Source organism: Sorex fumeus, unplaced genomic scaffold (assembly GCF_029834395.1).
Source record: "Sorex fumeus unplaced genomic scaffold, SorFum_2.1 ptg000050l, whole genome shotgun sequence".
Classification (NCBI taxonomy): Eukaryota; Metazoa; Chordata; class Mammalia; order Eulipotyphla; family Soricidae; genus Sorex; species Sorex fumeus.
The window spans coordinates 12,575,549-12,600,278 of NW_026606107.1; the positions used below are offsets into that span (position 1 = coordinate 12,575,549).

The following is a 24,730-nucleotide window of genomic DNA, read 5'->3' on the forward strand; positions in this document are numbered from 1 at the left end:
AACAAACCTCTAATCAAATCTTGCTCTCCTCTCACCCACTGCTAGGTATTGAGTTGTGATTTTTGCATGCTGTATTCCTTTGTATATTTCACAGATGAGTGAAACATTCCTTTATTTGCCATTGTCTCTGACTTATTTCCCTCAATATGATGCCTTTGGTTATATCTACATCACTGTGAACTCCATGATTTCCCCCCTTTCATACAGCTGCAAGTATGACTTCTTAACCCATTTATCTATTCTTGGACCGTTCAGTTATTTTCATATTCTCACTACTGTACTGAGCACTGTAATGAACACATAAATCAATTCATCATTTCAAATTAATGTTTTTGTGATTTGAGGGTAAATGTCAAGCAATGGAATTTCTGGGTAGCATAGATATTCTCTCTGACTTTTTGAGAAATTACACTACTTTTCACAGAGGTTGAACCCAATAACATACTCTTCAATAGTGGGAGACAGTTCCTTTTTCATCATATTCTCAGCAACACTAGTTATTTCTGTTATTTTTGAGAACTGGCATTCTGGCTTGGGTGAAATGATATTTCATTATTGTTTTTTTTTATTTCCCTAATAAAAGTGACAGTAGAGATGTAAGCCAAGCAGCTAAAACTTACAGAATTGCCTGACACTGCTGCTGAAAACCTTGGAATGCTCATGGGAGAAAAACAGGCTGAATAACCACCAAATCAAGGCCCTAGCAGCAGTACCCATCCCCAATCACTACAGCTACACCAACGGCTCAACTCCAAAGCCTCATTAAGTATTCTCTGCAGACTCTAATCACTGAATGATTTCAGTTACTGGTCCCCGGCTGAAAATTCTATGGCGTCTGCTCTCTCCAGGAAAACGAAGAGCCTCAAACCAATCATTCAGGGCCTTGACAAAGAAGTCTGACCATTTTGTAGGTGGCCGGATGCACAAACCTTTTTTTTTCTATGTCAGGCGTGTAGCCTCTCCCCAAACCACCACATTGCTTGGAGTATCACGCTTCACTCAAGTAAGAGAAAAGGAATCCGGAGTTCCGACCTCTGTTGATGACAGAGAATCAGGGACACTGTCTCTTTTGCCAAGGCATCAAAAATCAGATGATCTGGACACGTAATGCAATTTGAAGATGATCACTGGACTAGGGCCGTTACTGACTGGATTCCGTGGACGTCAAAAGATTGTGTGGCTTCCCACCTATAAAATGGTCAGACTTCTTTGTCAAGAACCTGAATGATCTGTTTGAGGCTCTTCATGTTCCTGGATAGAGTAGACACCATAGGGCTACATTAGCATGAGACAGGGATGAATGGAGACATTACTGGCACCCGCTCGAGCAAATCAATGAGTAATGGGATGTCAAGTGATCAAATGATCAAGTTCCTATGTAAGTCATATATGTGATGAGTGGATATTTTATCCAAGTTAGTAGGCTATCTTTTATTATTCCATATAATTTTTTCTGTATTTTAACCCATATTTTAAAAATAATTTACAGAGAAACCTACCAAGTCATTAGGAGTCTAGGTAAATGAAAGGCTGGCTAATATTCACTGATAGTGGGAATGTTGACCGTTGCAACATCTTTGGAAAACAGTATGAACCTTTCTAAGAAAACCTAAGAATTAGTCTTCCATTTTGTTACTTTATGTTCCCCAGGTGAATGCAATATTTCTATGTCTATCCCTCTCTTTCTGACTCATTTCACTTAACATGATACTTTCCATGTAGTACCACTTGTATGTAAATTTCATGACTTCATCTTTTCTAACAGCTACATAGTAGTCCATTCCGTGGTGGTGGAGGATAGGCACTGGTGGAGGGATGGGTACTTGATCATTTTGTAAATGAAACCCAAGCACAAAAATTTGTAAGTCTACAACCGTACCTCATGGTGTTTCACTAATAATTTTTTTAAAAAAATAAAATAAATAAAAATTCCTAAGAATTGAGCTTCCATATTAAGCAATTCCACTTCTGAATTTCTGCTTCAAAGACCAAAAAACTTAGTGTTAGAAAAGATATTTGCATTCCTATGTTCATTGCACCAGTATGCACAATATTCTAAATCCAAAAGTAACCCAATTGTTGAAGAACATATGACTGGATAGAGAAACGTTCGCACATATACACAATGGGATACTATTTGTCTACAAAAAGATGAAAACAATGCAATTTTCTGTTAAATTGATGAATATAGGAGAATCATACTAAGTAAAGTTAGTTAGAAGAAGAGGACAGATACATAATGATCTCTCTGATATGTGATATATGAGAATATATAGTAAGGGAATAACAAACAAAGGCAGCAAAATTTGAACATTGTTCTAAGAACTGAGCAGACCACTATATGGGGAAGAAAACTGGATTAATGGGCAGGGGATGTTACTGAGGTAGTAGTGGAGGAAAGCGAACATTCTGGTGGAGGGTGTGGTGAAGAAATGTTGTATGCATGAAAACAACCATTTACAGTATTTTAAAGTATGATGCCTCAAGTAAAAAAATTAAATATTCAAAAACAACGTATGATGACTGCATTGAATCTTTGTGGTGAATTGGTTCGGATGGGTATTTAAATAAATTTACACCTAAAATCAACAAACAGGAATTTGTTTCCATTTCCTGGAATTTTCTATTTCTTTAAACAATGATTTTAATTATTTTTGTACAAATCTTCCATCTTTTTTGTTAAGTTCATTCCCAAGTATTTGTTCTGTTGATTTGCAAGTATTGGGGGAGGTTCAATTTTGAATGTAGCATTTTTTAAATTTCTTATCCACCTTACTCTTTGAAGATGCGATAGGTTATTCATATTAATCTTGCAGTCTCTCACTTTATTCTATAGTTTTATGATTCCTAGGAATTATTTTTATAGAATCTAGGGTTTCATATGAATGAGACCAGTTGTAGTTACTCAGGTCTCCCAAAGAAGAATAGAAAGAGATATGCTTGGAATATCACGTTTCACTCAAATGAGAGAAAAAATCCGGAGTTCCGACATCTGTCGACGATCAAGAATCAGGGACGCTGTCTCATTTGCCAAGGTGTCAAAAATCAGATGGGCTGGTCATGTAATGAGATTTAAAGACCACCACTGGACTAGAGCTGTTACTGACTGGATTCCACGTGATGTCAAAAGACCACGTAGCCGCCCACCTACCAGATGGTCAGACTTCTTCGTCAAGATCATGAACGATCGGTTTGAGGCTTTTCATGTTCCCAGAGCGAACAGATGCCATTGGGCTACACTAGCACGCGACAGGGATCAATGGAGACGTTACTGGCGCCCGCTCGAGCAAATCGACGACTATCGGGAAGTTAAGTGATTAAGTGATTAACGGTTTCATATCATCTTCAAGTAGTAACAATTTGGCTTCTTTGCCAATTTCAATTCATATCATTTTTTTCTGTCTAACTAATGTACTGAGGACATCCAATGTATTCGCGAACAATATTGGTAAAGCATAAATCCTTATCATGTACCTGATCTTAAAGAAAGGGTTTCAGCTTTTCAACATTAAGTAATATGTTAAATATGACTTAGTGTAAATGACTTTCCAAATATTGAGTAAAAATTCTTCAAGAACCATTTTAAATACAGTTTTCCATTTTATGAAAGTTTTAAACATAAATATGTGTTGGATCTTATTGAAGTTTTATTCAGCATGTACTGATATGATCATATGATTGTTTTACTTGAATTAGTATGGTGTTTCACATTAACTGACCTGTTTGTATTAAACTATCCTTGAAACTCTGGGATAAATATCACTTGATTATGGTATACAATATTTCAATATTTTTAATGTATTCATGAGTTTGATTTACTAAGATTTTCTTAAGGATATTTGCATATATGTTATGTAGGAACGTTGGTCTGTTATTTCTATTTTAATGATGCCTCTGCTTTTGCTAACAGGATATTATTGACTTCAAATAAAATTATCCAGATAATTTCTTCTTCCTCAACTTTCTGAAAAGTCTAAGAAATACAAGAAGGTCCTCTTTGAAGTTTTAGAAGAAATCAATAATGAAATTATCTTGACCTGGGGTTTTTTGGTTTGGTAAAACTTTGATTATCATTTTGATTTCCATGATAGTAATTAATCTATTTAGGAATTCTGCTGCCTAATGAATCAGTCTTGGGAGATCATTGAATTAAAAAATAATCCATTTCTTCAAGGATTTTCAATTCCCTGGTATAAAGTTTTTCATAGCCATCTGTGGTTATATAGATTTGGGGTTTTTGTTTTGTTTTTTTGTTTTTTGTTTTTATGGACAAAACCTGGGAGTATTTGAGGGATTCTTCTGGCTTGGAGATCATGATTCACTCCCTGCCAGTGCTGGAAGAATTATATAGTGCTAGTAATCAAATTTGAAAATAGTGCATACAAAATATGCACTTTTCCCTTGGAGCCATCCCTCCAGCCCTCAAATGATCTTTTGAATTTCTGTGTTATGTAATACAAACTCTTCCATTTACTCTCTGATTAGATTTATTAGAGTTTTCCCCTCTCCTTTGTTTTTTATTCTTTTTCTTTTAAAAATTCAGTTCTTTGAGTTCATCGTTTTTTGCACTTCTTATTTCTATCTTGCTGATTTCTCCTCTAAGCTTATCTCTATTCTATTGTTTATTTTTGGCTTCCTTTCTTTTTCTTTTTTAGTTAGCTGAAATGTGTTTGGTTATTAATTTGAGCCTTTTCTTAGTTCCTAAGAAGCACTTGCATTGTTATGTTTTACCTATGGGGAAAACATTTGCTCTATTATATTTGTTTAGGTAACTCATGTCTTCACATGCAATTATTTCCTGGACTCTATTTTTATTCTTTAATTTCCTCTTTGACCCAATTACTCTCCATTAGTAAATTGTTTAGCTTCCAAGTGTTTCAGTTTTGCCCAGTTTTCTATGTCTAATATTCATTTTTAAGGCCTGAAAACATTATGTTAAAACTTGTTTTGTATTCCAGCATGTGGTCTATCTTAGAGAAAGTCTCATTAGTATTGGGAAAGAATGTGAGCTTTAGGAGAATAGAGATAACTGTACATATCTACCAGATGCTTGGCTTCCATTTCCTCCCGTAAGGCAAATGTTTTCTTATTAGTTTGAAGCCAATACCAGGTATATGGAACACCTCTTCAGCCATGATGGTGGAATATTTCAGTTCAGTAATGAAGTGTTGCCGTGTTGCTTAGGCACAGCAGTATTGTGACCAGTGCCTTACACTGTGATGCAGGGGCCACCACAAATAACCCCTGTGGTAATGAGAGGGAAATGATGCAGTCTTGAGGACCAAATTTGGCTTCAAACATGTGCTCCAATCTTTTTGAACTATTTTCTTGGCCCTCCATATGTGATTTACTAGTAAGTGTAGTGCACGTAAGTAATGGAAGAGCCATTGGTAGCCCAGATGAGTAGAGCACATAACAGTATTTTTCCGTTGTAATATTTAAATAAATTACAAATAAAGTTATTACAATTGTATAAGTGCCTATCTCATTTTTATTATTTCTATATGCTGTCCTTATTTCTTTATTATTTTTATCTTGTCTTGAACTTTTCTGTTGTTATCTCCACCTTTAGACTATTAATTACATTTAGTAAAAATTGTTAGTAGTTTTGAGTCTGGAGCGATAGCACAGCGGGTAGGGCGTTCGCCTTACAAGCGGCCAACATGGCCGAGCCGAGTTCGATTCCTCCGCCCCTCTCGGAGAGCCCGGCAAGCTACCGAGAGTATTTGATATGCCAGACACAGTAACAACAAAGTCTCCAATGGAGACGTTACTGGGCCCGCTCGAGCAAATCGACGATCAACGGGAGGGCCTTTACTTTACTTTACTTTACTTAGTAGTTTTACAGGAGTGTGAAATACACACTTTGCAATTTATCTAAATTCACTTTCAAATAATATTGCATACACAGCGGGTAGGGCGTTTGCCTTGCACGCGGCCAACATGGCCGACCCGAGTTTGATTCCTCTGCCCCTCTCGGAGAGCCCGGCAAGCTACCGAGAGTATTCGATATGCCAGACACAGTAATAACAAAGTCTCCAATGGAGACGTTACTGGGCCCGCTCGAGCAAATCGATGATCAACGGGAGGGCCTTTACCTTTTACCTTTTACTTTTTATTACACTTTGTTGCAGGTTAATTATATTCCTACCTTTTTATAATATTTATATTAATTATATAACAATTGTATTTGAATTAAGCACTATGCAGTTCCTGGGATCTTGGACACAATGTTATTATAGTAACTAATACAAGAAAAAGTAATATGATGCACATATATTTATTAATTTTCTAACTCATAATTTATGTAGATCAAAGTTTCTGCTAATAAAAATTTTCTTCTCTCTTGACATTACATACATTTATTTCTTATACTGGGCAGAAAAGTTTATATGGTAATAAAGTGCTTAAATTATTATTTGTCTGACAAGTATTTTCATCACTTTTAAAAGGAAAATTTGGTAAGCATAGAATTGTAGATGGTTGGATATTTTTGCATTCAAAATTCTAAATATTTCAAAGTCCTCTATTTTGTTCTTGCTTTCCTGGTTTCTGAAAATAAGTACAATGCTCCAGCAATAGTCTAGTGCCATAAATCTAAATTAGGCTTTATATTTGTGAGGAATGAACACTTTGAGTTCTCCATAGACGCTAATTGAAACCCCTTTAAACTCACTTGATCACTTGACTTCCCGTTACTCATCAATTTGCTCAAGCGGACACCAGCAATGTCTCCATTCGTCCCTGTTGTGTGATAGTGTAGCCCAATGGCATCTGTTCATTCTAGGAACGTGAAGAGCCTCAAACCGATCATTTGGGGTCTTGACAAAGAAGTCTGACCATCTTGTAGGTGGGCGACCACACGGTCATTTGACATCCCGTGGAATCCAGTCAGTTATGGCTCTAATCCAGCAGTCCTCTACAAATCTCATTACCTGTCCAGCCCATCTGATTTTCAACAACTTGGCAAATGAGACAGCATCCCTGATTCTTGACCATTGACAGAGGTCGAAACTCCGGATTCTTTCTCTCATTTGAGTGAAATTTGATATTGCAAGAATAGCTCTTTCAATTCCTCTTTGGGAGACATGAATAGCATTCTCATCCTGTTTTTGTAGAGCCCAGGTCTCTGAGGTGTATTTTAATACAGGAAAAACAATGGAATTGAAGAGATGTGCACAGAGCCAGAGATACTTCATTCTCTTAGCTATTTCTTCGATGCTCTTGAAGGCGTTCCAAGCTGTTCTTCTCCTCCTGTGCAACTCAGGTGCCAGGTCATTCATCATCTTGACTTCTAGACCTAGGTACACATAACTGCTGCATTCTTAGATGTTCATTTCATTGAGAGTAAATGGGACGTCAGGAACGAGACCATTTCTCATAAACATTGTCTTCATGAGATTCAGCTGAAGTCCAAACTTTCCATACTCACAGTCAAAGTTGGTCAGCATTTGTGCTGCTAGGCTAATGTTTGGTGTTATTAGAATAATGGCATCAGCAAAGCGTAGGTGGTGTAGTTGCCAAGAGTCTATCTTCACTCCCATTTCTTCCCGTTCCAGTCATCACATGACGTTCTTGAGGGTGGCACTGAAGAGTTTTGGTGAAATAGTATCACCCTACCTAACCAATCTCTTTACGTCGATGATCACTTCCTTGTAGAATGTGAGACCCTAGTGGTGAATCCGCAATACAGCTCTTGGAGGATCCTGATGTATTGAGTTAGGACACCCTGTTTGGCTAGGGCTTTGATGACCGCTTCAGTTGCAACATAATCAAAGGCCTTCTTTAAATCAATGAACTTTAGACAGAGCGACGTCTTGAACTCCAGAGAAACCTCAATGAGCTTGGTTATCGTGTGGATATGGTCTATGGTGCTGAATCCTTTACAGAAGCCGGCTTGGTCGCATGGTTGTCCTTCATCTAGTGTTCTGCCAATCCTATTCAGGGTGACTCAAGTGAACAGCTTGTAGATGACAGAAAATAAGCAGATAGGGCAATAGTTGCCAATGTCGTTGATGTCTCCCTTCTTGTACAGTAGTACAGTCCTGCTGGTTTTCCACTGGGACTGAACCTTGCATTCAGACAGGTAGCGTGTGAAGAGCTGAGCCAGTGTATTGATGAGTACTGATGGCAGGTTCTTCACATGTTTGGGTCTGAACTTGTCTGGGCCGGGTGTTGTTCACTTCTTTACCAACAAAATGGCGTGTCAAATTTCGGAAGGGAGAATGTTGGGAACGACATAACCATCCTGTATGTGGGCAGGTGGATGTGGCTATCAAAGAGATCTCAGTAGAAGTTATGGATAATCTTCTCCATTGATGTTCTGGAAGGTGTGATAGATCCATCAGGACGTCGGAGGGGAGTCATTTTTGTTTTGTAGTTGGCGAAGCACAGGCGGGCATTACGAATTCTTTGACTGGCTTCTGCTGCATCTATCAGGACTGCCACTCTTCTCTCTTTGAGGTCTTCCATTATCACTTCTCTCCACTGCTTTGAGAGCACAGACATTTGCTTGTGATTGCCTGAGGCGTGTGCCAAGCCACATTGGCGAATAAGGTCAAGAGTTTTCAAAGACTGGCATTTTTTGTGGCTATCTCTCTCTTGGTTTTCCTCGCACAATGATGGAGGTGCTGAACCAGTTGATCATATTTCTCGTTAATGTTGTCAACGACAGCATCTTCCCATGTTGCAGCAATAATGCCAAAGAGCTCCCAGTTGGTGGTTGTTCTGGGAGTTCTCTCTTAAACTTTGCAGCCCTTTCTTCCTGCTCTGTGAAGTAGAATTTTGCACAGAGGAGATGGTGATCCGATCCTGTTTGGAATTTTGGGACAACAGCAATATTGGTCAGGCAAAACCGTTGATTGAATAAAATGTGGTCAGTTTCATTGTGGAACCATCCACTGGGAGACTACCATGTCCAATGTTTAGATTCTGCCTTCTGGAACTGTGAGTTACCATGGATGGTCTTGGTTGACATGATGAACTCAGAGAGTCTCTCACTCTGTTTGTTCCATTCTAGGCCATGGGCCCCAATGTGGAATTCTTTGGATGATCTCCTTGGTCCTATCTTGGCATTAAAATCACCGACAATGATCTTGTAGAAGGTGTGGTCTACTTTATAGAACTTCTTCAGCTCCATGTAGAACTTCTCAATTTCTCCTTCATCATAATTGGATGTTGGTACGTAGACAACGAAGATAGAAACTGCCGGTAGTGAGCCACATCTATTCAAATGTAAACATCCAATTCGGGTTGTTAGGCATTCGAATGAATCAATGCTCATGGCCAAGTTCGTGTTGACAAGGATTCCGACGTCTCTGATGCCTCTTTTGTCACATGTTCTGAGGAACAGTTTTTCTCCAGTGTCGAAAATGGTATGATGTGATTGACGCCTTCTTGTCTTGGTCAGACCAATGATGTCGTACTTGATCTTTCGCGCTTGTACCATCAGTGCTCGATAGATGCATCTGATACCAGCATATATGCATTGAAAGAACAGACAATCATTTTTTCTTTCTTCATTTTGGCAGCCTTGTTCAGCCTCGAGATTTTATCAGCCTCTCCTTCCTCATCCTCTCAATGCTGCCGCATTGGTGACTCCTTCAGGGTCAGGGGAATGAGACCCATTGTATTTACTGGTTTTGGCATATCAAATACGCCACAGATAGCTTACCAGGCTCTGCCTTGCGGGCGGACTACTCTCAGTAGCTTGCCAGGCTGGAGGGAGGTGAGCGGGTCCACCTGGGTCAGGAGTTAAGATGTTATCATTGGCCAGGTTTCACAGAGGACAATTTGGAAGACCTTTGGTAACAAAAAGTAAGTCATATAAACCCATTCTGCTTACTGATTATTCTCCCCAAGAAAGCTACTTAACGGAGGGTGAAGACATGCTAAGCTGCATTGAAGAATTATGGCGTACCATGACTTTAAATTCAGATACTATGATCAATTTTGTATTCTTAACAACTATTTGGTTTCACTAAGTCTTGGAAAATCATAATATTTCATGATTACTGTGATATTTTAATTCTTATCATTTAGTGGAAGAGTGAAAATTTCAAAGACTTTGAACATTTCTGGGGTAATGATATGTTTCTGTCAGATTTCCTGTTTTGGGTCTGGAGCAATAGCACAGCAGGTCGGTCATTTGTCTTGCACACAGCCGACCCAGGTTCGATTCCCAGCATCCCATGGTCCCCTGAGCACCGCCAGGAATAATTTCTGGGTTCAGAGCCAGGAGTAACCCCTGCGCATCGCTGGGTGTGATGAAAAAAATTTAAAAAATATTAAAAAAGGATTTTCTGTTCATGAAAAAAGTAGAAATTTGTACAAAAATGTACATAAGATCTACTTTCAAATAAAATTTCTAAGCTTTTCAGACTTCTAAAACATATAATGATAATTTGAATTGATTAGCTTTAGTTTTATACAGTGAAAATAATGTTTTTCACTACACACAAAAATTGTGTAGTACTAGCCACATGTAAGTCACTTACAATTTTTCTTTCAATACCTTTAGACCTTATATAACCGTATTGAGCAGGTATTATTTTAACTTACTTTGATGAAGAAACATGATTTGTAAATGTATGATGACTTCTCTAAAGTCAAAGAGTGACACAGGTCTCAAAAAATGTAGAAATTAAACCCAACCATAATTGAGTATTTTGTGGGTATTATGTGTTCTGTGATTACAGTCAATTTACTTATTTACTCTGATGTATGTTCTCATTTGTACCTCTATTTTTCTATTTATAATTTTCAATGTACCGCTATTCTACAAATTCAATATTTTGAAATGAACCGTTCTTCATCATCCATTCTAAATATTTATTGCTTATTCTTAATTAAAAGAAATTATCTATCCCTGCAAGTCCATGGGGATCCAATAAGACTTGCTAGCACATTTTTCTACACACAGAGATTGAAAAAAAAAAGGTACACATACTATTGTTCAGTAGAGTATTCTGTGAGAGTTGGTTGGGGATAGGAGCATCACCAATATCTGTTTGGCCAATCATTGATGCATGAGAAATTTCATGTTGAATTCCATGGACATCAAGAGTGGGCTGAATCATATTTTTATCCCAGGAGGATTCGCTTCCACCTGTAAAACATTTATATGAACAGATTATAAATTGGAACATGATTTAGGATTATTTTCAAAAGTCCTTCCTAGGGTTGAAAAATTAATACTACTTATTAAAATTGTAAATTAATACTAACTCCAAACCCATTTGTATGACAACTTCAAAAACTTTTGATTTGGGGGGAAACTAATAATAATTACATAGATTAAACTACCTTGCAGGTACTCTGAATCAATCTGAACTCATGATTCGCTACTAAAAAACGTCATTAACTGATCAGCACTCCCTCCCATCCCACTGTTGAAAACACATATGTCTTATTTGATCATTGTATAACTAAAACCCAAGCACAAAAATTTGTAAGTCTGCAACTGTACCTCATGGTGTTGCAATAATAAAAATTAAATAAATAAATAAAAATAATAATTAAAATAAAGCTTCTGTTGTTGCACAGCCCCGGTAGTCGAAGACCTTTGGAACCAGCCACAGCCATGCTTAAGATCACTCTCCACACGTTCAGACAAGCCTCATGCATGAGGGAACCGGCAGAGGAACCCAGGCATGTGGAACCTAGCGCTGAGATCTCCAAGCCTGCTCGGATCAGGACTGGGCCTCCTCCACCCAGATTCCCTATCTTTCAGTAGGAAGGCGTTATGCCTACCAGCTGCCCCCGGCGCCGTGTTATCCCATCAACGGCCAAGACCCAGAGACTATAAAACACAACTCCCGGAAGAGCGTGGCCGCATTTGCAGCCGTGTGACCTCTTATTATCTAGTTCTTTCTCTTGGAGAACCTGGCAGGCTACCAAGAGTATCCTGCCCTCACGGCAGAGTCTGACAAACTCCCCGTGGCATATTGATATTCCAAAATCCAATAACTATGATGAGTCTCATTCCCCTGACCCTGAAAGAGCCTCGAATCTGGCACTTTCTAAAATCTCAGGGCTAGGACGAAGGAGATGTTACTGGTGCCTGCTTGAGGAAATTGATGAACAACAGGATTACAGTGATACAGTGACAGTGATACAATATTTGAAAAAATAACCACCCATATGAGCATGATTATTTATATGTGATTTTCATTTAATGTATAAGGGAAACTGTAATTAACAATATTATCAGTATAGCACATCAATTAATAAAAAATATATTCACTAAGAGAAAAGTGCAGTGAGATTATTTGCTTTCAGTTTTCATCCCTGAAAAAGCTAATATGGTCATATGTCATACACAGTAGCCTTTGGCACTGAATAACCAGGATAAAATATAGAATTAGGTCCATAGATTTGAAATTATACTTTACTTTGATCATCCATGCCAGAAAGTGAAGTTAAGTGTACATAAATAAGTAATAATATAGGTTGTTAATTTTCTACGTTGCATAGCTAATAATATGTCAATTTACACATGGAGAGAACAGAAGCATTGCAGAATAAAACAAATTATTTTCAGGAAATTCTTTTAGTAATGCTTTAAATGTAGTGGTCAGGGAATTATTCAAATAACTCTTGTAGCTGATAATTGGGTTTTAGAAATCAAAATAGGTATCTGGACAGCTAACAGGTGCCTCTTTATGCTTTATATGGTTCATTCATTCAGGGATCTTTAAATTCTGTTTCAGTTTCCAGCCTGGGACTATGGCATTAGCTCTCACCTGGCTGCTTGTATCCTGTCTCCTGCTTAAAATTCTGATTACACACATTAAAAAGTGTATGGGACATGGGAACTATATAAAATATATGCATTTGCTGTTTTTAAGCAAATTTTTAACCAAAATTTGAGGACGGAAACTAAAAGTCTCATATTTCTAACATTCAAATATGTAATTATTTTCACTTCTCTAGATTCTTCATGAACTTTGTCTTTCAATTTTTTATCACTAACACTGCCATGTTGTTTCAGCTATCATATCTATAAAGTTTAATTGTTACACATTAGTCTACTGAGTTAATTTTTGATAATGTATAAGACACTGGACTTTGACTGTGTTTCAAATTTTTCACAATTATAAAGTACTTTTTAAATATTAATTTATTGAATCACCGTGAGAACAGCCACAAAGCCTTTCAGTTTAAGTCTTGGTTGGTCACGCAATGATCAAACACCCATCCCTTCACCAGTGTACATTTTCCACCAACAAGAACCCCAGTATATCGCCTCTCCCAGCCCTTCCCATGCTTGTGTAGCAGATTTCCACTTTACTCTCTCTCTACATTGGTCATATTCAGTATTATGTAGATATTATGTGAAAGACCCACCATTGTTATTTGTAATTTTCCCCAACAATCAGATCTGCCAAAAAAGACATCATTAGATAATTTATTTTCTATTGCTTATTATGAAGAGCATATGATGTTGTGCGGCCACTATCTTGCCCATGCAATTTTGGATTTCTGATATTTTAGTGATAAGTCGGGAGGGATTTGTCTGCCTATGGGATCATGGTCATTCAGGAGACGGAGGAGGCATTCCTGGGTGGCAACTCTGTGCCTCCTCAGGGCGGGGAGCAGGGCTGGTTCCACCCCTCATTCCATGAGGCCCCATGTGCCTTGTCACTGCAGTCTCACACCTGGGTGTCCATTAGGCTCTGAAAGATGGCGGCAACCATGCCACCGCCACCAGGGAGGAAAGGCAGATGGACAAACACTCTTCCCCTCCTAGGGCCGCATGGTGCCTAGTTTAATGCAGAGTCCAGATGCATTTTTGTTGGGCATTATATGAATTTTCCCACCACCATTCACGCCTGCTTTCCAAGGACAAACGCTAGATCATTTACTTTCCATTGCTCACTTTGCATATCATGAAAGGTCGCATAACCATGTAAGTGGCCACGTGGTTTGGAAAAATAGTCCTGGTGCCCACATACCGAAACCATGCTTGTAGACGCTCATGGTTGCCGGAATTCCATCTGGAGAAGGCGGAGAGACTGCACATGTCCCATCTGGAACTTCCTGGTGATATTGGCTTGGTATGGGGCCTGGAGAATTCTCCGAGTGTTGTGGTGCCTGCCAGCCAGGTTTCTTCACTCTTATAAAGTATTTAGTAGTAGCACCATTCATTTAAATTGTTTTCTTACAATCAATTAATCCATATCTGAGGATCAATTAATTGCCAGATTAATGTTGAGTCAGAAAAGGATGACATGTTCCTTTTCTGTTATGACTTGCCAAGTTTGAATAAGTTTATTTTTAGAGTTGTGGAATTTTTTGGAAAATATTTTTGTGATATTATCCATGAAATTCAATATTAAATTAATATAAATGCTAGAATATATGAATTAATAAATTTTTCTGAGGCTGGATAGATAATACAGAGGTAAGGTGCTTGCCTCTCACTCACATGATTGAATTAGGTTTAATTCAGGCATCCCATATGATACTGGGAGTCGTCCAGAAATGAACCCTTAGTGAAGAATCAGGGTAAGACCTTTGCCACAACTGTTTACAATGGCCAGAATCTGGAAAAAACCTGAGTGCCCAAGAACAGATGACTGGTTATAGAAACTTTGGCAAATCTACACCATGTAGTACTATGTAGCTGTTAGAAAAGATGAAGTCATGAAATTTACATACAAGTGGTACTACATGGAAAGTATCATGCTAAAAGAAATGAGTCAAAAAGAGAGGGACAGATATAGAAAGATTGCATTCATCTGGGGAATATAAAGTAACAAAATAGGAGACTAACACCCAAGAATAGCCGAGATAAGTACCAGGAGGTTTGGAGCTACCTCCATGGCTTGGAGGCCAGCCATACATGCTAGTGGAAATGGCAGTTCAGAGAGAGAAGGGAGCACCAAATAAAGGGTGTTGGGAAGATCCTCCCACGATGGGAGAAGCATGCTGAAAGTAGACTATAGATCGAACATGATTGCCACTCAATGCCTCTTCTGCAAACCACAGCACCCAAAAGGAGAGAAAGAACAAAAGGGAATGCCCTTCCACAGAGGCAGGGTGGGATGGGGAGGATGGGAGGTGGTAGGGATACTGGAATCCGTGGTGGTGGAAAATGGACACTGGTGGAGGGATGTGTATTTGATCATTGTATAATTAAAACCCAATCACAAACATTTGTAAGTCTACGACTGTACCTCATGGTGTTTCACTAAAAATATATTTTTAAAAGGCAATGCCCTGCCACTGAGGCAGGGTGGGATGGAGGGATGGTGGATGGGAGGGATACTGGGAGGGATACTGGGATCCGTGGTGGTGGAAAATGGGCACTGGTGGAGGGATGCTTACTTGATCATTGTATAATTGAAACTCAAGCACAAAAATTTGTAAGTCTACAACTGTACCTCATAGTGTTTCACTAATAAAAATTTTAAAAAATACCTTTGCCACAGAAAGAAAAAAAACAAAACAGCAAACAACAAATAAAATAGAACAGTTCAAATCTTACTCATATTATGCTAAGTGAAATGAGTCAGAAAGGGAGGGACAGACAGAGAACTACTGCACTCATTTGTGAAATATAAAATATCATAATATGAGACTAATACCCATGAACACTAGAGACAGGACCAGAAAGATTGCTCCATAGTTGAAAGCCATTCCTATAAGCTGGAGGAGAAGGCAGCTGGGATAGAGAAGGTATCAAAGTCATTGATCGTTGGAGGGATCGTTTGGGATGGACATGTGTGCTGAAAGTAGATAAAGACCCAAATTGACGGCCTCTAAATATCTGTATTAAAAATCATAATTCCCATAAGTAGAGAGAGAGTAAGAGGTAAATTGTCTACCATAGAGGAAGGCAGGGGGATTTGGATGGGGGGTACTGGGGGCATTGGTGGTCAAAAATATGCACTGGTAGAGGGATTGGTGTTCGATCATTGTGTGACTGAAACTCAAACATGAAAGCTTTGTAAGTGTATTTCACGGTGATTCAATTAAAAATAAAAAATAAAATAAAACCATGTCTCTTCTGTGGCAAAAAAACCCATCTCACTCCTTGTTATTTTTTCTCTAACTTTAGAATATACCCCCTCAGGGACTTTGTGGAACACTTGTGGTCAAACTTGATATCTAATTTTAAAGTAGATCTCTTGGAGAATCCAGCCAGATGATCTTCGACTAGTAAGTGCCAGATTTTTATAGTTACATGTTGTCAAATATGTCATATGTTGTCAAAGTCATACCTACATGGAAAAAAACTTTTCTAATTAAATGAGAAAGTGATGATATTTTGTTGCTATGAATTATTGAATTAACAAAGCTAGAAGCTTACAAGTGGAGGGTTTAGATTAATTTGATATATTGGCTTGAAAGATAAGAAGTAATAGAATGATGTATCCAACTAATTTATTGAGAAGAATTTCGAGAGAACCCTTTATCCTGGAATATTATTACTTTGAGTTGAAGAGAAAAAAAGCATTCTCAGATAAACAGGAGTTGATGACATACTTAGAAACTAAATCAACTCTGGAAAAATACATTGAAAAGCTTCATATATGAAAGAAAGAATAAATGATATAGTAAGCAAAATCCTCATAGAAACACAGCAACAAATCCCAGAAAACCTTTAACTCCTTACACAAGATACACTGAAATTCATTTTTTGAAAACAAATTATCGCATACTTGATTTCTTAAGATAAACACAGGATGAGAAAAAAGTTTAGAAAAAATTAAACAAGCTAATTGAAGACTAAAAAATTAGGGATGACCACTGTGGTACCAAATCAACTAGAACAGAATCCACAAAGTACATTAAGGAAAACATAGGAAGAACTATCTAGAAAATGTACCTCAGACATGTCTTCAGTGATTCAGATCCAGAGGAAAAGACAAAAAATATAATGAAATGGTACCATATCAAATTTTTCATGGTTTTACATGGCAAAAGAACCTAAAAGTAAAATAAAATAAAATTATTTCTTCTACTGAATAGAAGAAAATATTTGCACTGAATACATCAGTTATAAGGTAATATCCTAGAGTTTGAAAAAAACTTATATGCACATTTCTGGATATTTATTGGTAGCTTGACAAGAACCTATAATTAACCTTGAGGATAAGGGATCTATACCTTATACTTTATCTACCATGATAACAATTATGGTATTTATGAATCACTACTGAAAAGACAGACTCGTATTACATATAGCTGTCATGTTTTGATCAGATAAAATCATAATTAGAACTATTTTGTGTTCACATCATCTTGTTTCAAATGATGCATTTATGATGATCAAGATAGCTATGTTTTTGTTCTGTTTTATTTGGGCGGGGCTGGGGGTCCGCAGCTAGTGGTGCTCAGGGATTACTCCTGGTAAGTTCAAGGGATAATATCAAGGGTGCACAGGATTGAACCTTGGTCTGCCTTGTGCAAGGAAAATGCCTTACACACTATGCTATCTCTTTGGTCCTTGAGATAGCTACTTTTAATAATACTTAGACCAGCAGTTTCTGCCTTTCTACATTTTAGGATCATCTAACAAATGTTAAGTATTCCGTAAATACGTTTCAATCTATCTCTCAAGAATATGGGAAAGGCTCTATGTGAAGAGACTATTAACATTCACTTGACATGCTTCTCTTTAATCATATACACTCAAACACCTCTGATCTACCTAGGAAGGCATTGTTAGTCCAGTGTCCTCATCTGGCCCCTCTAGCTTTGCCAAAGTTGTAATACGGGTAAGATTTTTGTTTCAATGGAATGACAGCTATTAAGGTTGAATGGCCACTCCTGCCATCAGCACTTAGGTTCTTGACATTAAAGTCCTGTTAAAGTTGTTGGCTCTCTCAAAAACTTCATCAGTAATTTGAATTAAGAAAATGAAAAAGAAATGAAGCGATACAAAAATCTGTACTGAATGGTTTCTTCTCTGGCAAAAGACCTAACTCCTAGGACAAACCAATGGGCAATGTAAATTCTTAAGTCTCAAACAGTCATTAATTTTGCCAAAAGACTTACGAGGCTCCTGATGAATGCAGAACATGTGAGGGTATATTGCTTCTAACCTTACCTATCCCCTCTTTAGCCTATTATAACCTGTGGTAAATATAGGAAGGTAGAAGTACACAAGTAACAAATGCTCTGTACCATCTATACTAATTTCAGTGTAACTAACTGGGGTCTTAAGTAGAAATAAGTCCCCAGAATCTTACACCTTGTCTATAATACCAACAGTAATTGTTAATCATTGCTGAAAAGAAAGACTAATATCACAAATAGCTTATTTGTAATCATATAATCAAAAGTAGGAATTTTATGTTCACATCATCTTGTTTCACATTTATGTTTAAGATGATTAGTTTTAGTCCAAGGAACTACCCAAAAAGGAACCAGAATTTCTGTGACAATCCTGAAAGTATCTAAAGCTCCCTAATGGGCTCTAGATATCTGGGGTTAACTGTGGGTCAGAGCAAATGACTGGGCATCCAAACCCTAAATCTCTACCATTAAGCTTTCCTCTGAGATCTGAGACAACCAATTCTAACCCTTGTTATCTATTATCTCTTCAATGCTTAACCTGGGGTTTTCACTATCTTAGGAATTTTAGACACACATTTAGATAAGCTTTATTATTTACTACAAGTTTTTAAATATACAGAGCAATTTATTAATGAAATAGCGAAGGTTACCTGATGATGATCGATTTGGAATGCACTGTGGGCATTAAAACTGACAAGAAGGCAAGGTCTGTGAATCTGCACCTCTGGTGAAAGATGATAACTCTATTAGAGCTTTCATGTGTGTTCATGTGTGTGTAATTTGAGTGTGTGAGAGAGAGAGAAAGAGAGAGAAAGAGACTTACAGCAAGCGACTATCCAATAAAATAACCATGGAAAATGTCCCTCTCCTAGGATTTACCATTCAAAATTTTGGGAAAAACATCAAGTAGACACTGGAGTTTTAAAAGAAATATGTCCCTAATATTGACTAATTTGAAAGTCATTGAAACAATGAAAAATGTCAGTAGTAGCTGCTGTGAATTTTAACAGAAAAACATGGAATTAGACATCATGCGTATACATTTAAGAGTGTGATTTCTTCCTGTTGTGCGTATACCTTGATGAAGAGAAAATGGCCTTCACTGTCCCTTCTAATATTTTTTCAAACTGAAATTCATGTTGTGATTTCTTCCTGTTGTGCGTATGGGTTTAGAGGAACAGCATTAGAATCATTGGAGTACCATAAGGACAGGGAGACAACCCCAATGAAAAAGATACAGTCAAAGAAATCATTTCTGAAAAGTTCACAGAGTTAAGGAATGCAGATATCCAGATCCAAGGAGCCAGAAGGGTACCAGCTAAAAGAGACCCCAGAAAAAATCATTCCAAGGCATATCATAGTCAGAACGATGGATGCTGTGGACAGAGACACAATACTAAAAGCAGCAAGGTCAAAGAAGGAAATTACATACAAAGGAGCACCTCTTAGATTCACAGCAGACCTATCAGAGGAAACCCTCCAAGCCCGAAGGCAATGGTGGGATATAGTGAAAAAAACTCAATGAAATGAACGCCTCACCAAGAATACTTTTCCAGCTAAACTCTCACTCAAATTCGATGGAAAGATACAACATTTTGTAGATTAACAACAGCTCAGGAACTTCATAGACTCAAAACCAAATCTAAAAGAAGGACTAAAGGGGCTCCTGTAAGATAAGAAGGAAAACACGTATAAACACAATCAACTCCTACAGAAAGATGGCACAAAACCCCATGACAATAATCTCCCTTAATGTCAATGGTCTGAACGCTCCTACCAAGAGACAGAGAATGGCAAAATGGATCCAGAAACTGAAACCAACATTCTACTGTCTACAAGAAACTTATCTGAACAATCAGAGCAAAAAGAGACTCAAAGTTGAAGGATGGAAAACAATCCTGCAAGAAAACAGCTCCCTCAAAAAAGCTAGGGTGGCCAGACTAGTATCTGACAACATGAATTTCAGTTTGAAAAAATATTAGAAGGGACAGTGAAGGCCATTTTCTCTTCATCAAGGTATACGCACAACAGGAAGAAATCACACTCTTAAATGTATACGCACCTAATGAAGGAAGAGCTAGATACTTAAAACAACTGCTAAGAGATTTTAAGGAGGACATTGCTAGCAACGCAATAGAAGTTGGAGACTTCAACATCGCCTTATAACCTCTAGATAGATCAACAAGAACAAATCTCAGCAAGGAAACATTGGCTTCGAATGAAGAAATAGAAGAGAAAGAGCTTATAGACCTATACAGGGTTTTACACCCCAAAAAGAAAGAATACACATTCTTCTCCAGTGTGCATGGAACATTTTCCAAAATAGACCATGTGCTAGGCCACAAAACATACTCAATAGAATCAGGAAGATAGAAATAGTATCAACAATCTTTTCAGACCACAATGCACTGAGGATAGAAGTGAATCACACACAGACACGGAGAACCAAATCTAACACCTGCAAACTAAACAACTCACTGCTGAACAAGAGTGGGTCAGGAAGGAAGTCAAGAACGACATCAAAAGGTACCTGGAAACAAATGAGAATAAAGACACGAGCTACCAGAACCTATGGGATGCACCTAAAGCAGTAGTAAGGGGAAAATTTATAGCCCTACAAGCATATCTAAGACGGAAGAAAGGATGCACATAAGCAACTTGACTTTACAGCTCAAGATCTTAGAAAAGGATCAATAGAAGGAGCCCAAATCGAGCAGAAGGAAAGAGATCATAAAACTTAGAGCAGAAATCAAAGACATGGAAACCAAAGAAACAGTCTGAATGATCAATGAAACCAAGAGCTGGTTCTTCAAGAAAATAAACAAGATAGATAAACCACTAGCAATACTCACAAAGAAATAGAGAGAAGCCTAATAAACCGAATCAGAAATAAGAATGGAGATATCACAACGGAAACAAAAGAAATTCAAAAGTTCATCAAAGACTACTTTGAAAGTCTGTATGCCACGAAAAAAAGAGAACCTAGAAGAAATGGATAAATTCCTGGATTCCTAGAATCTCCCAAAGCTGAGTCAAGAAGATATAAAATACCTGAATAGACCGTTTAACATCAAGGAAATTGAAACTGTAATCAAAAGTCTTCCCAAAAACAAAAGCCTGGGTCCAGATGGATTCATTAACAAATTTTTCCAATCACTTAAAGAGTCCTACTGCCAGTCCTTCTCAAGCTTTTCCAAGAAAATTCAAAAAACAGAAACTCTCCCAAACAGATTCTATGAAGCCCATATCTCTCTAATACCAAAAGGAAACAAAGACATCACAAAAAAGAAAACTACAGGCCGTTATCCCTGATGAACAAGGATTCAAAGATTCTAAACAAAATACTAGCAAATAGAATTCAACAACTCATCAGAAAGATCATACACCGTGACCAAGTGGGATTCATCCCGGGGATACAAAGATGGTTTAACATTCGGAAATTAATCAAATTAATCCATCATATCAAGAAAAGAAAGGATAAAAGTCATATGATCATATCAATAGATGCAGAGAAAGCATTTGACAAGATCCAGCACCCGTTTATGATGAAAACTCTCGCCAAATTGGGAATAGAGGGGACTTTCCTCAATAAAGTTAAAGCCATCTACCACAAGCCTACAGCAAGCATCATCCACAATAGGGAAAAACTGAGAGCCTTCCCCCTAAGATCACGGATGAGACAAGTATTCCCACTGTCTCCACTACTGTTCAACATATTGCTGGAAATAATAGCAATAGCGATTAGGCAAGAAAAAGAGATTAAGTGCATCCAAATAGGAAAGAAGGAATCAAGTTCTCACTATTCGCTGATGATATGATACTATACTCAGAGAACCCTAAAACCTTTACCAAGAAACTCCTAGAAATGATAGACTTGTATAGTAAAGTTGCAGGCTATAAAATCAATACCCAAAAGTCCATGGCTTTCCTATACACAAATAGTGAAAGAGAAGAAAATGACATGAAGAAAACAATCCCATTCACAGTTGTACTCCAGAAAATTAACTGCCTAGGAATTAGTTAACAAAGGAAGTAAAGGATCTGTACAAAGAAAACTACAAAATGCTGCTTCGGGAAATAAAAAAGGACTCGAGGAAATGGAAAAAATATCCCCTGTCTATGGATCGGGAGAATTAATATTGTCAAAATGGCAATACTTCCCAAAGCACTGTACAAATTCAATGCGATCCCTATTAGGATACCCATGACATTCTTCAAAGAAATGAGCAAACACTCCAGAAATTTTTATGGAAGAATAAGCCCCCACTAATAGCTAAAGCAATTCTTGGGAAAAAGAAAATGGGAGGAATTAACCTTCTGAACCTCAAACTCTACTATAAAACAGTAATAATTAAAACAGCATGGTACTGGAACAAAGGCAGAGCTGCAGACCTATGAAACAGGGTTGAATATACTGACATCTCCCCTCAAACATATGATCATCTAATCCTTGATAAAGGGGTAAGAAATGCGAAGTTGAGTTAAGAAAGCCTTTATAACAAATGGTGCTGGCAAAACTGGACAACTACATGCAAAAAACTGGGATTAGATTGTGGAAAGCTGGCCCTTTAACTGACCAAGTGCCTACATGCCTGTGCTATGTGTAGTCATCTTGACCTCCGTGACCCGCGGCAGGCAAAGCCTTTGCTATGTATGGTTATTTTGATGTATGGTTATCCTGATGTATGGTTATCTTGAGAAAACATCTGTCAGGGCTGTCAGCAAAAACAAGAAGTAACTGACAATGATTATCCTGGTATGTGAAAAGTGTAAACTTTGTAAATCATATATGGACATGACCCTTTGTGTAACTACCTCATACCTGTTATGTGATACGTATAGACTTTGTAACTTTCCTAAGCATACATGTACATGACTTTTTGTGTAACTTACTTATGCTTTGTACTGATAGGTATATAAAGCCCCATCTGCCCTGAATATAGTTCATCCTGTCCTATCCTGTCTGCTGTCCTATCTGCTCTCTTCTGTCCCTTTTTCTCTCTGTTTCTAAACTGCACACTGTCTCCTGTGTCCTGTGTTCATTCAGTCGGTCCCTCCTTGCACCTACGGACCCTAGGGCAACCTCCACGGGCAGGAGGATTGGTCTGGCAGGCCCCTCCCCCGCATTAGATCTCTGCTTAACACCATGTACAAAAGTAAGATCAAAATGGGTCAAAGACCTCAACATCAGACCGGAATCCATAAAGTACATTGAAGACAAAGTTGGCAAAACCCTCCATGACATAGAAGCTAATGGTATCTTCAAATATGTCATGCCACTGGTCAAGCAAGTGAAAACAGCGATAGACAAATGGGAATATCTTCAACTAAGAAGTTTCTGCACCTCAAAAGAAACAGTGACCAAATACAAAGACAGTCTACAGAATGGGAAAGAATATTAACCAAATACACATCCAATAAGGGGTTGATATCAAGGATATACAAAGTACGGGTTGAACTCCACAAGAAGAAAACATCCAACCCCATCAAAAAGTGGGGCAACGAAATGAGCAGAGACTTTCTCAAAGAAGAAATTCCAATGGCTAAAAGGCACATGAGAAAATGCTCTACATCATTAATCAACAGGGAGATGCATATCAAAACAACAATGAGATATCATCTCACACCACAGAGACTGGCCAACATCCAAAAGAACAAAAGCAACCTGTCTTGGCACGGATGTGGTGAGAAAGGGACCCTCCTTCACTGCTTGTGGGAATGCTGACTGGTTCAACCCTTCTGGAAAACAGTATGGACGATTCTCAAAAAATTAGAAATTGAAACTCCCATTTGACCCAGCAATACCACTCCTGGGAATATAGCCCAGAGAGGCAAAAAAGTATAATCGAAGTGACATCTGCACTTGTTTGTTCATTGCAGCACTATTCACAATAGCTAGAATATGGAAAAAACCTGAGTGCCAGAGTAAGGATTACTGGTTAAAGAAACTTTGGTACATATACAAAATGGAGTTCTATGTAGCTGTTAGAAAAAAATGAAGTCATGAAATTTACATACAAGTGGTACTACATGGAAAATAACATGCTAAGCGAAATGAGCCAGAAAGAGAGGGACAGACATAGAAAGATTGCATTCATCTAGGTAACATAAAGTAACAAAATAAGAGACTAACACCCAAGAGCAGCTGTGATAAATACCAGGTTGTTCACTCTATGGCTTAGAGACCAGCCACACACTCTAGGGGCAAAGGCAGCTCAGATAGAGAAGGGAACACCAAGTAAAGGGTGCTGGGAAGATCCGTTCAGGATGGGAGTTGCATGCTGAAAGTAGTCTATAGACTGAATATGATTGCCACCCAATGTCTCTTCTGCATACCACAGCAGTCAAAAGAAGAGATAGAACAAAAGGAAGTGCCTTGCCACAGAGGCAGTGTGGGATGGGGAAAGGGGGGTGGGAGGGATACTGGAATTGGTGGGGGTGGGGAATGGGCACTGGTGGTGGTATGTGTAGTTGATCATTGTATAACTGAAACCCAAGCACAACAACTTTGTAGGTCTTCAACTGTACCTCATGGTGTTTCACTAATAAAACAAACAAACAAACAAAACAATATTTGTAAAATAACAGAATTTCAAGAACATGAATTACTTTGGTAATCTTTTGAGAATGAAAATAAAAATCAAATTACCGTTATATAGGTAAGTTACTTACTTCATATAAATTCACATTCAAAAACAAATGA

General features: G+C 37.9%; 1 protein-coding gene across 1 annotated transcript in view; it reads right to left on the reverse strand.

Annotated features, from left to right (window-relative positions):
• DACH2 (dachshund family transcription factor 2) overlaps window positions 1-24,730 on the reverse strand; it is a 443,417-nt gene that overhangs the window by 167,700 nt on the left and 250,987 nt on the right. Inside the window, exon 3 of the mRNA XM_056124136.1 lies at window positions 10,949-11,107. Coding sequence (XP_055980111.1) covers window positions 10,949-11,107 — 159 coding nt within the window. The remainder of the gene's footprint in view (window positions 1-10,948; window positions 11,108-24,730) is intronic.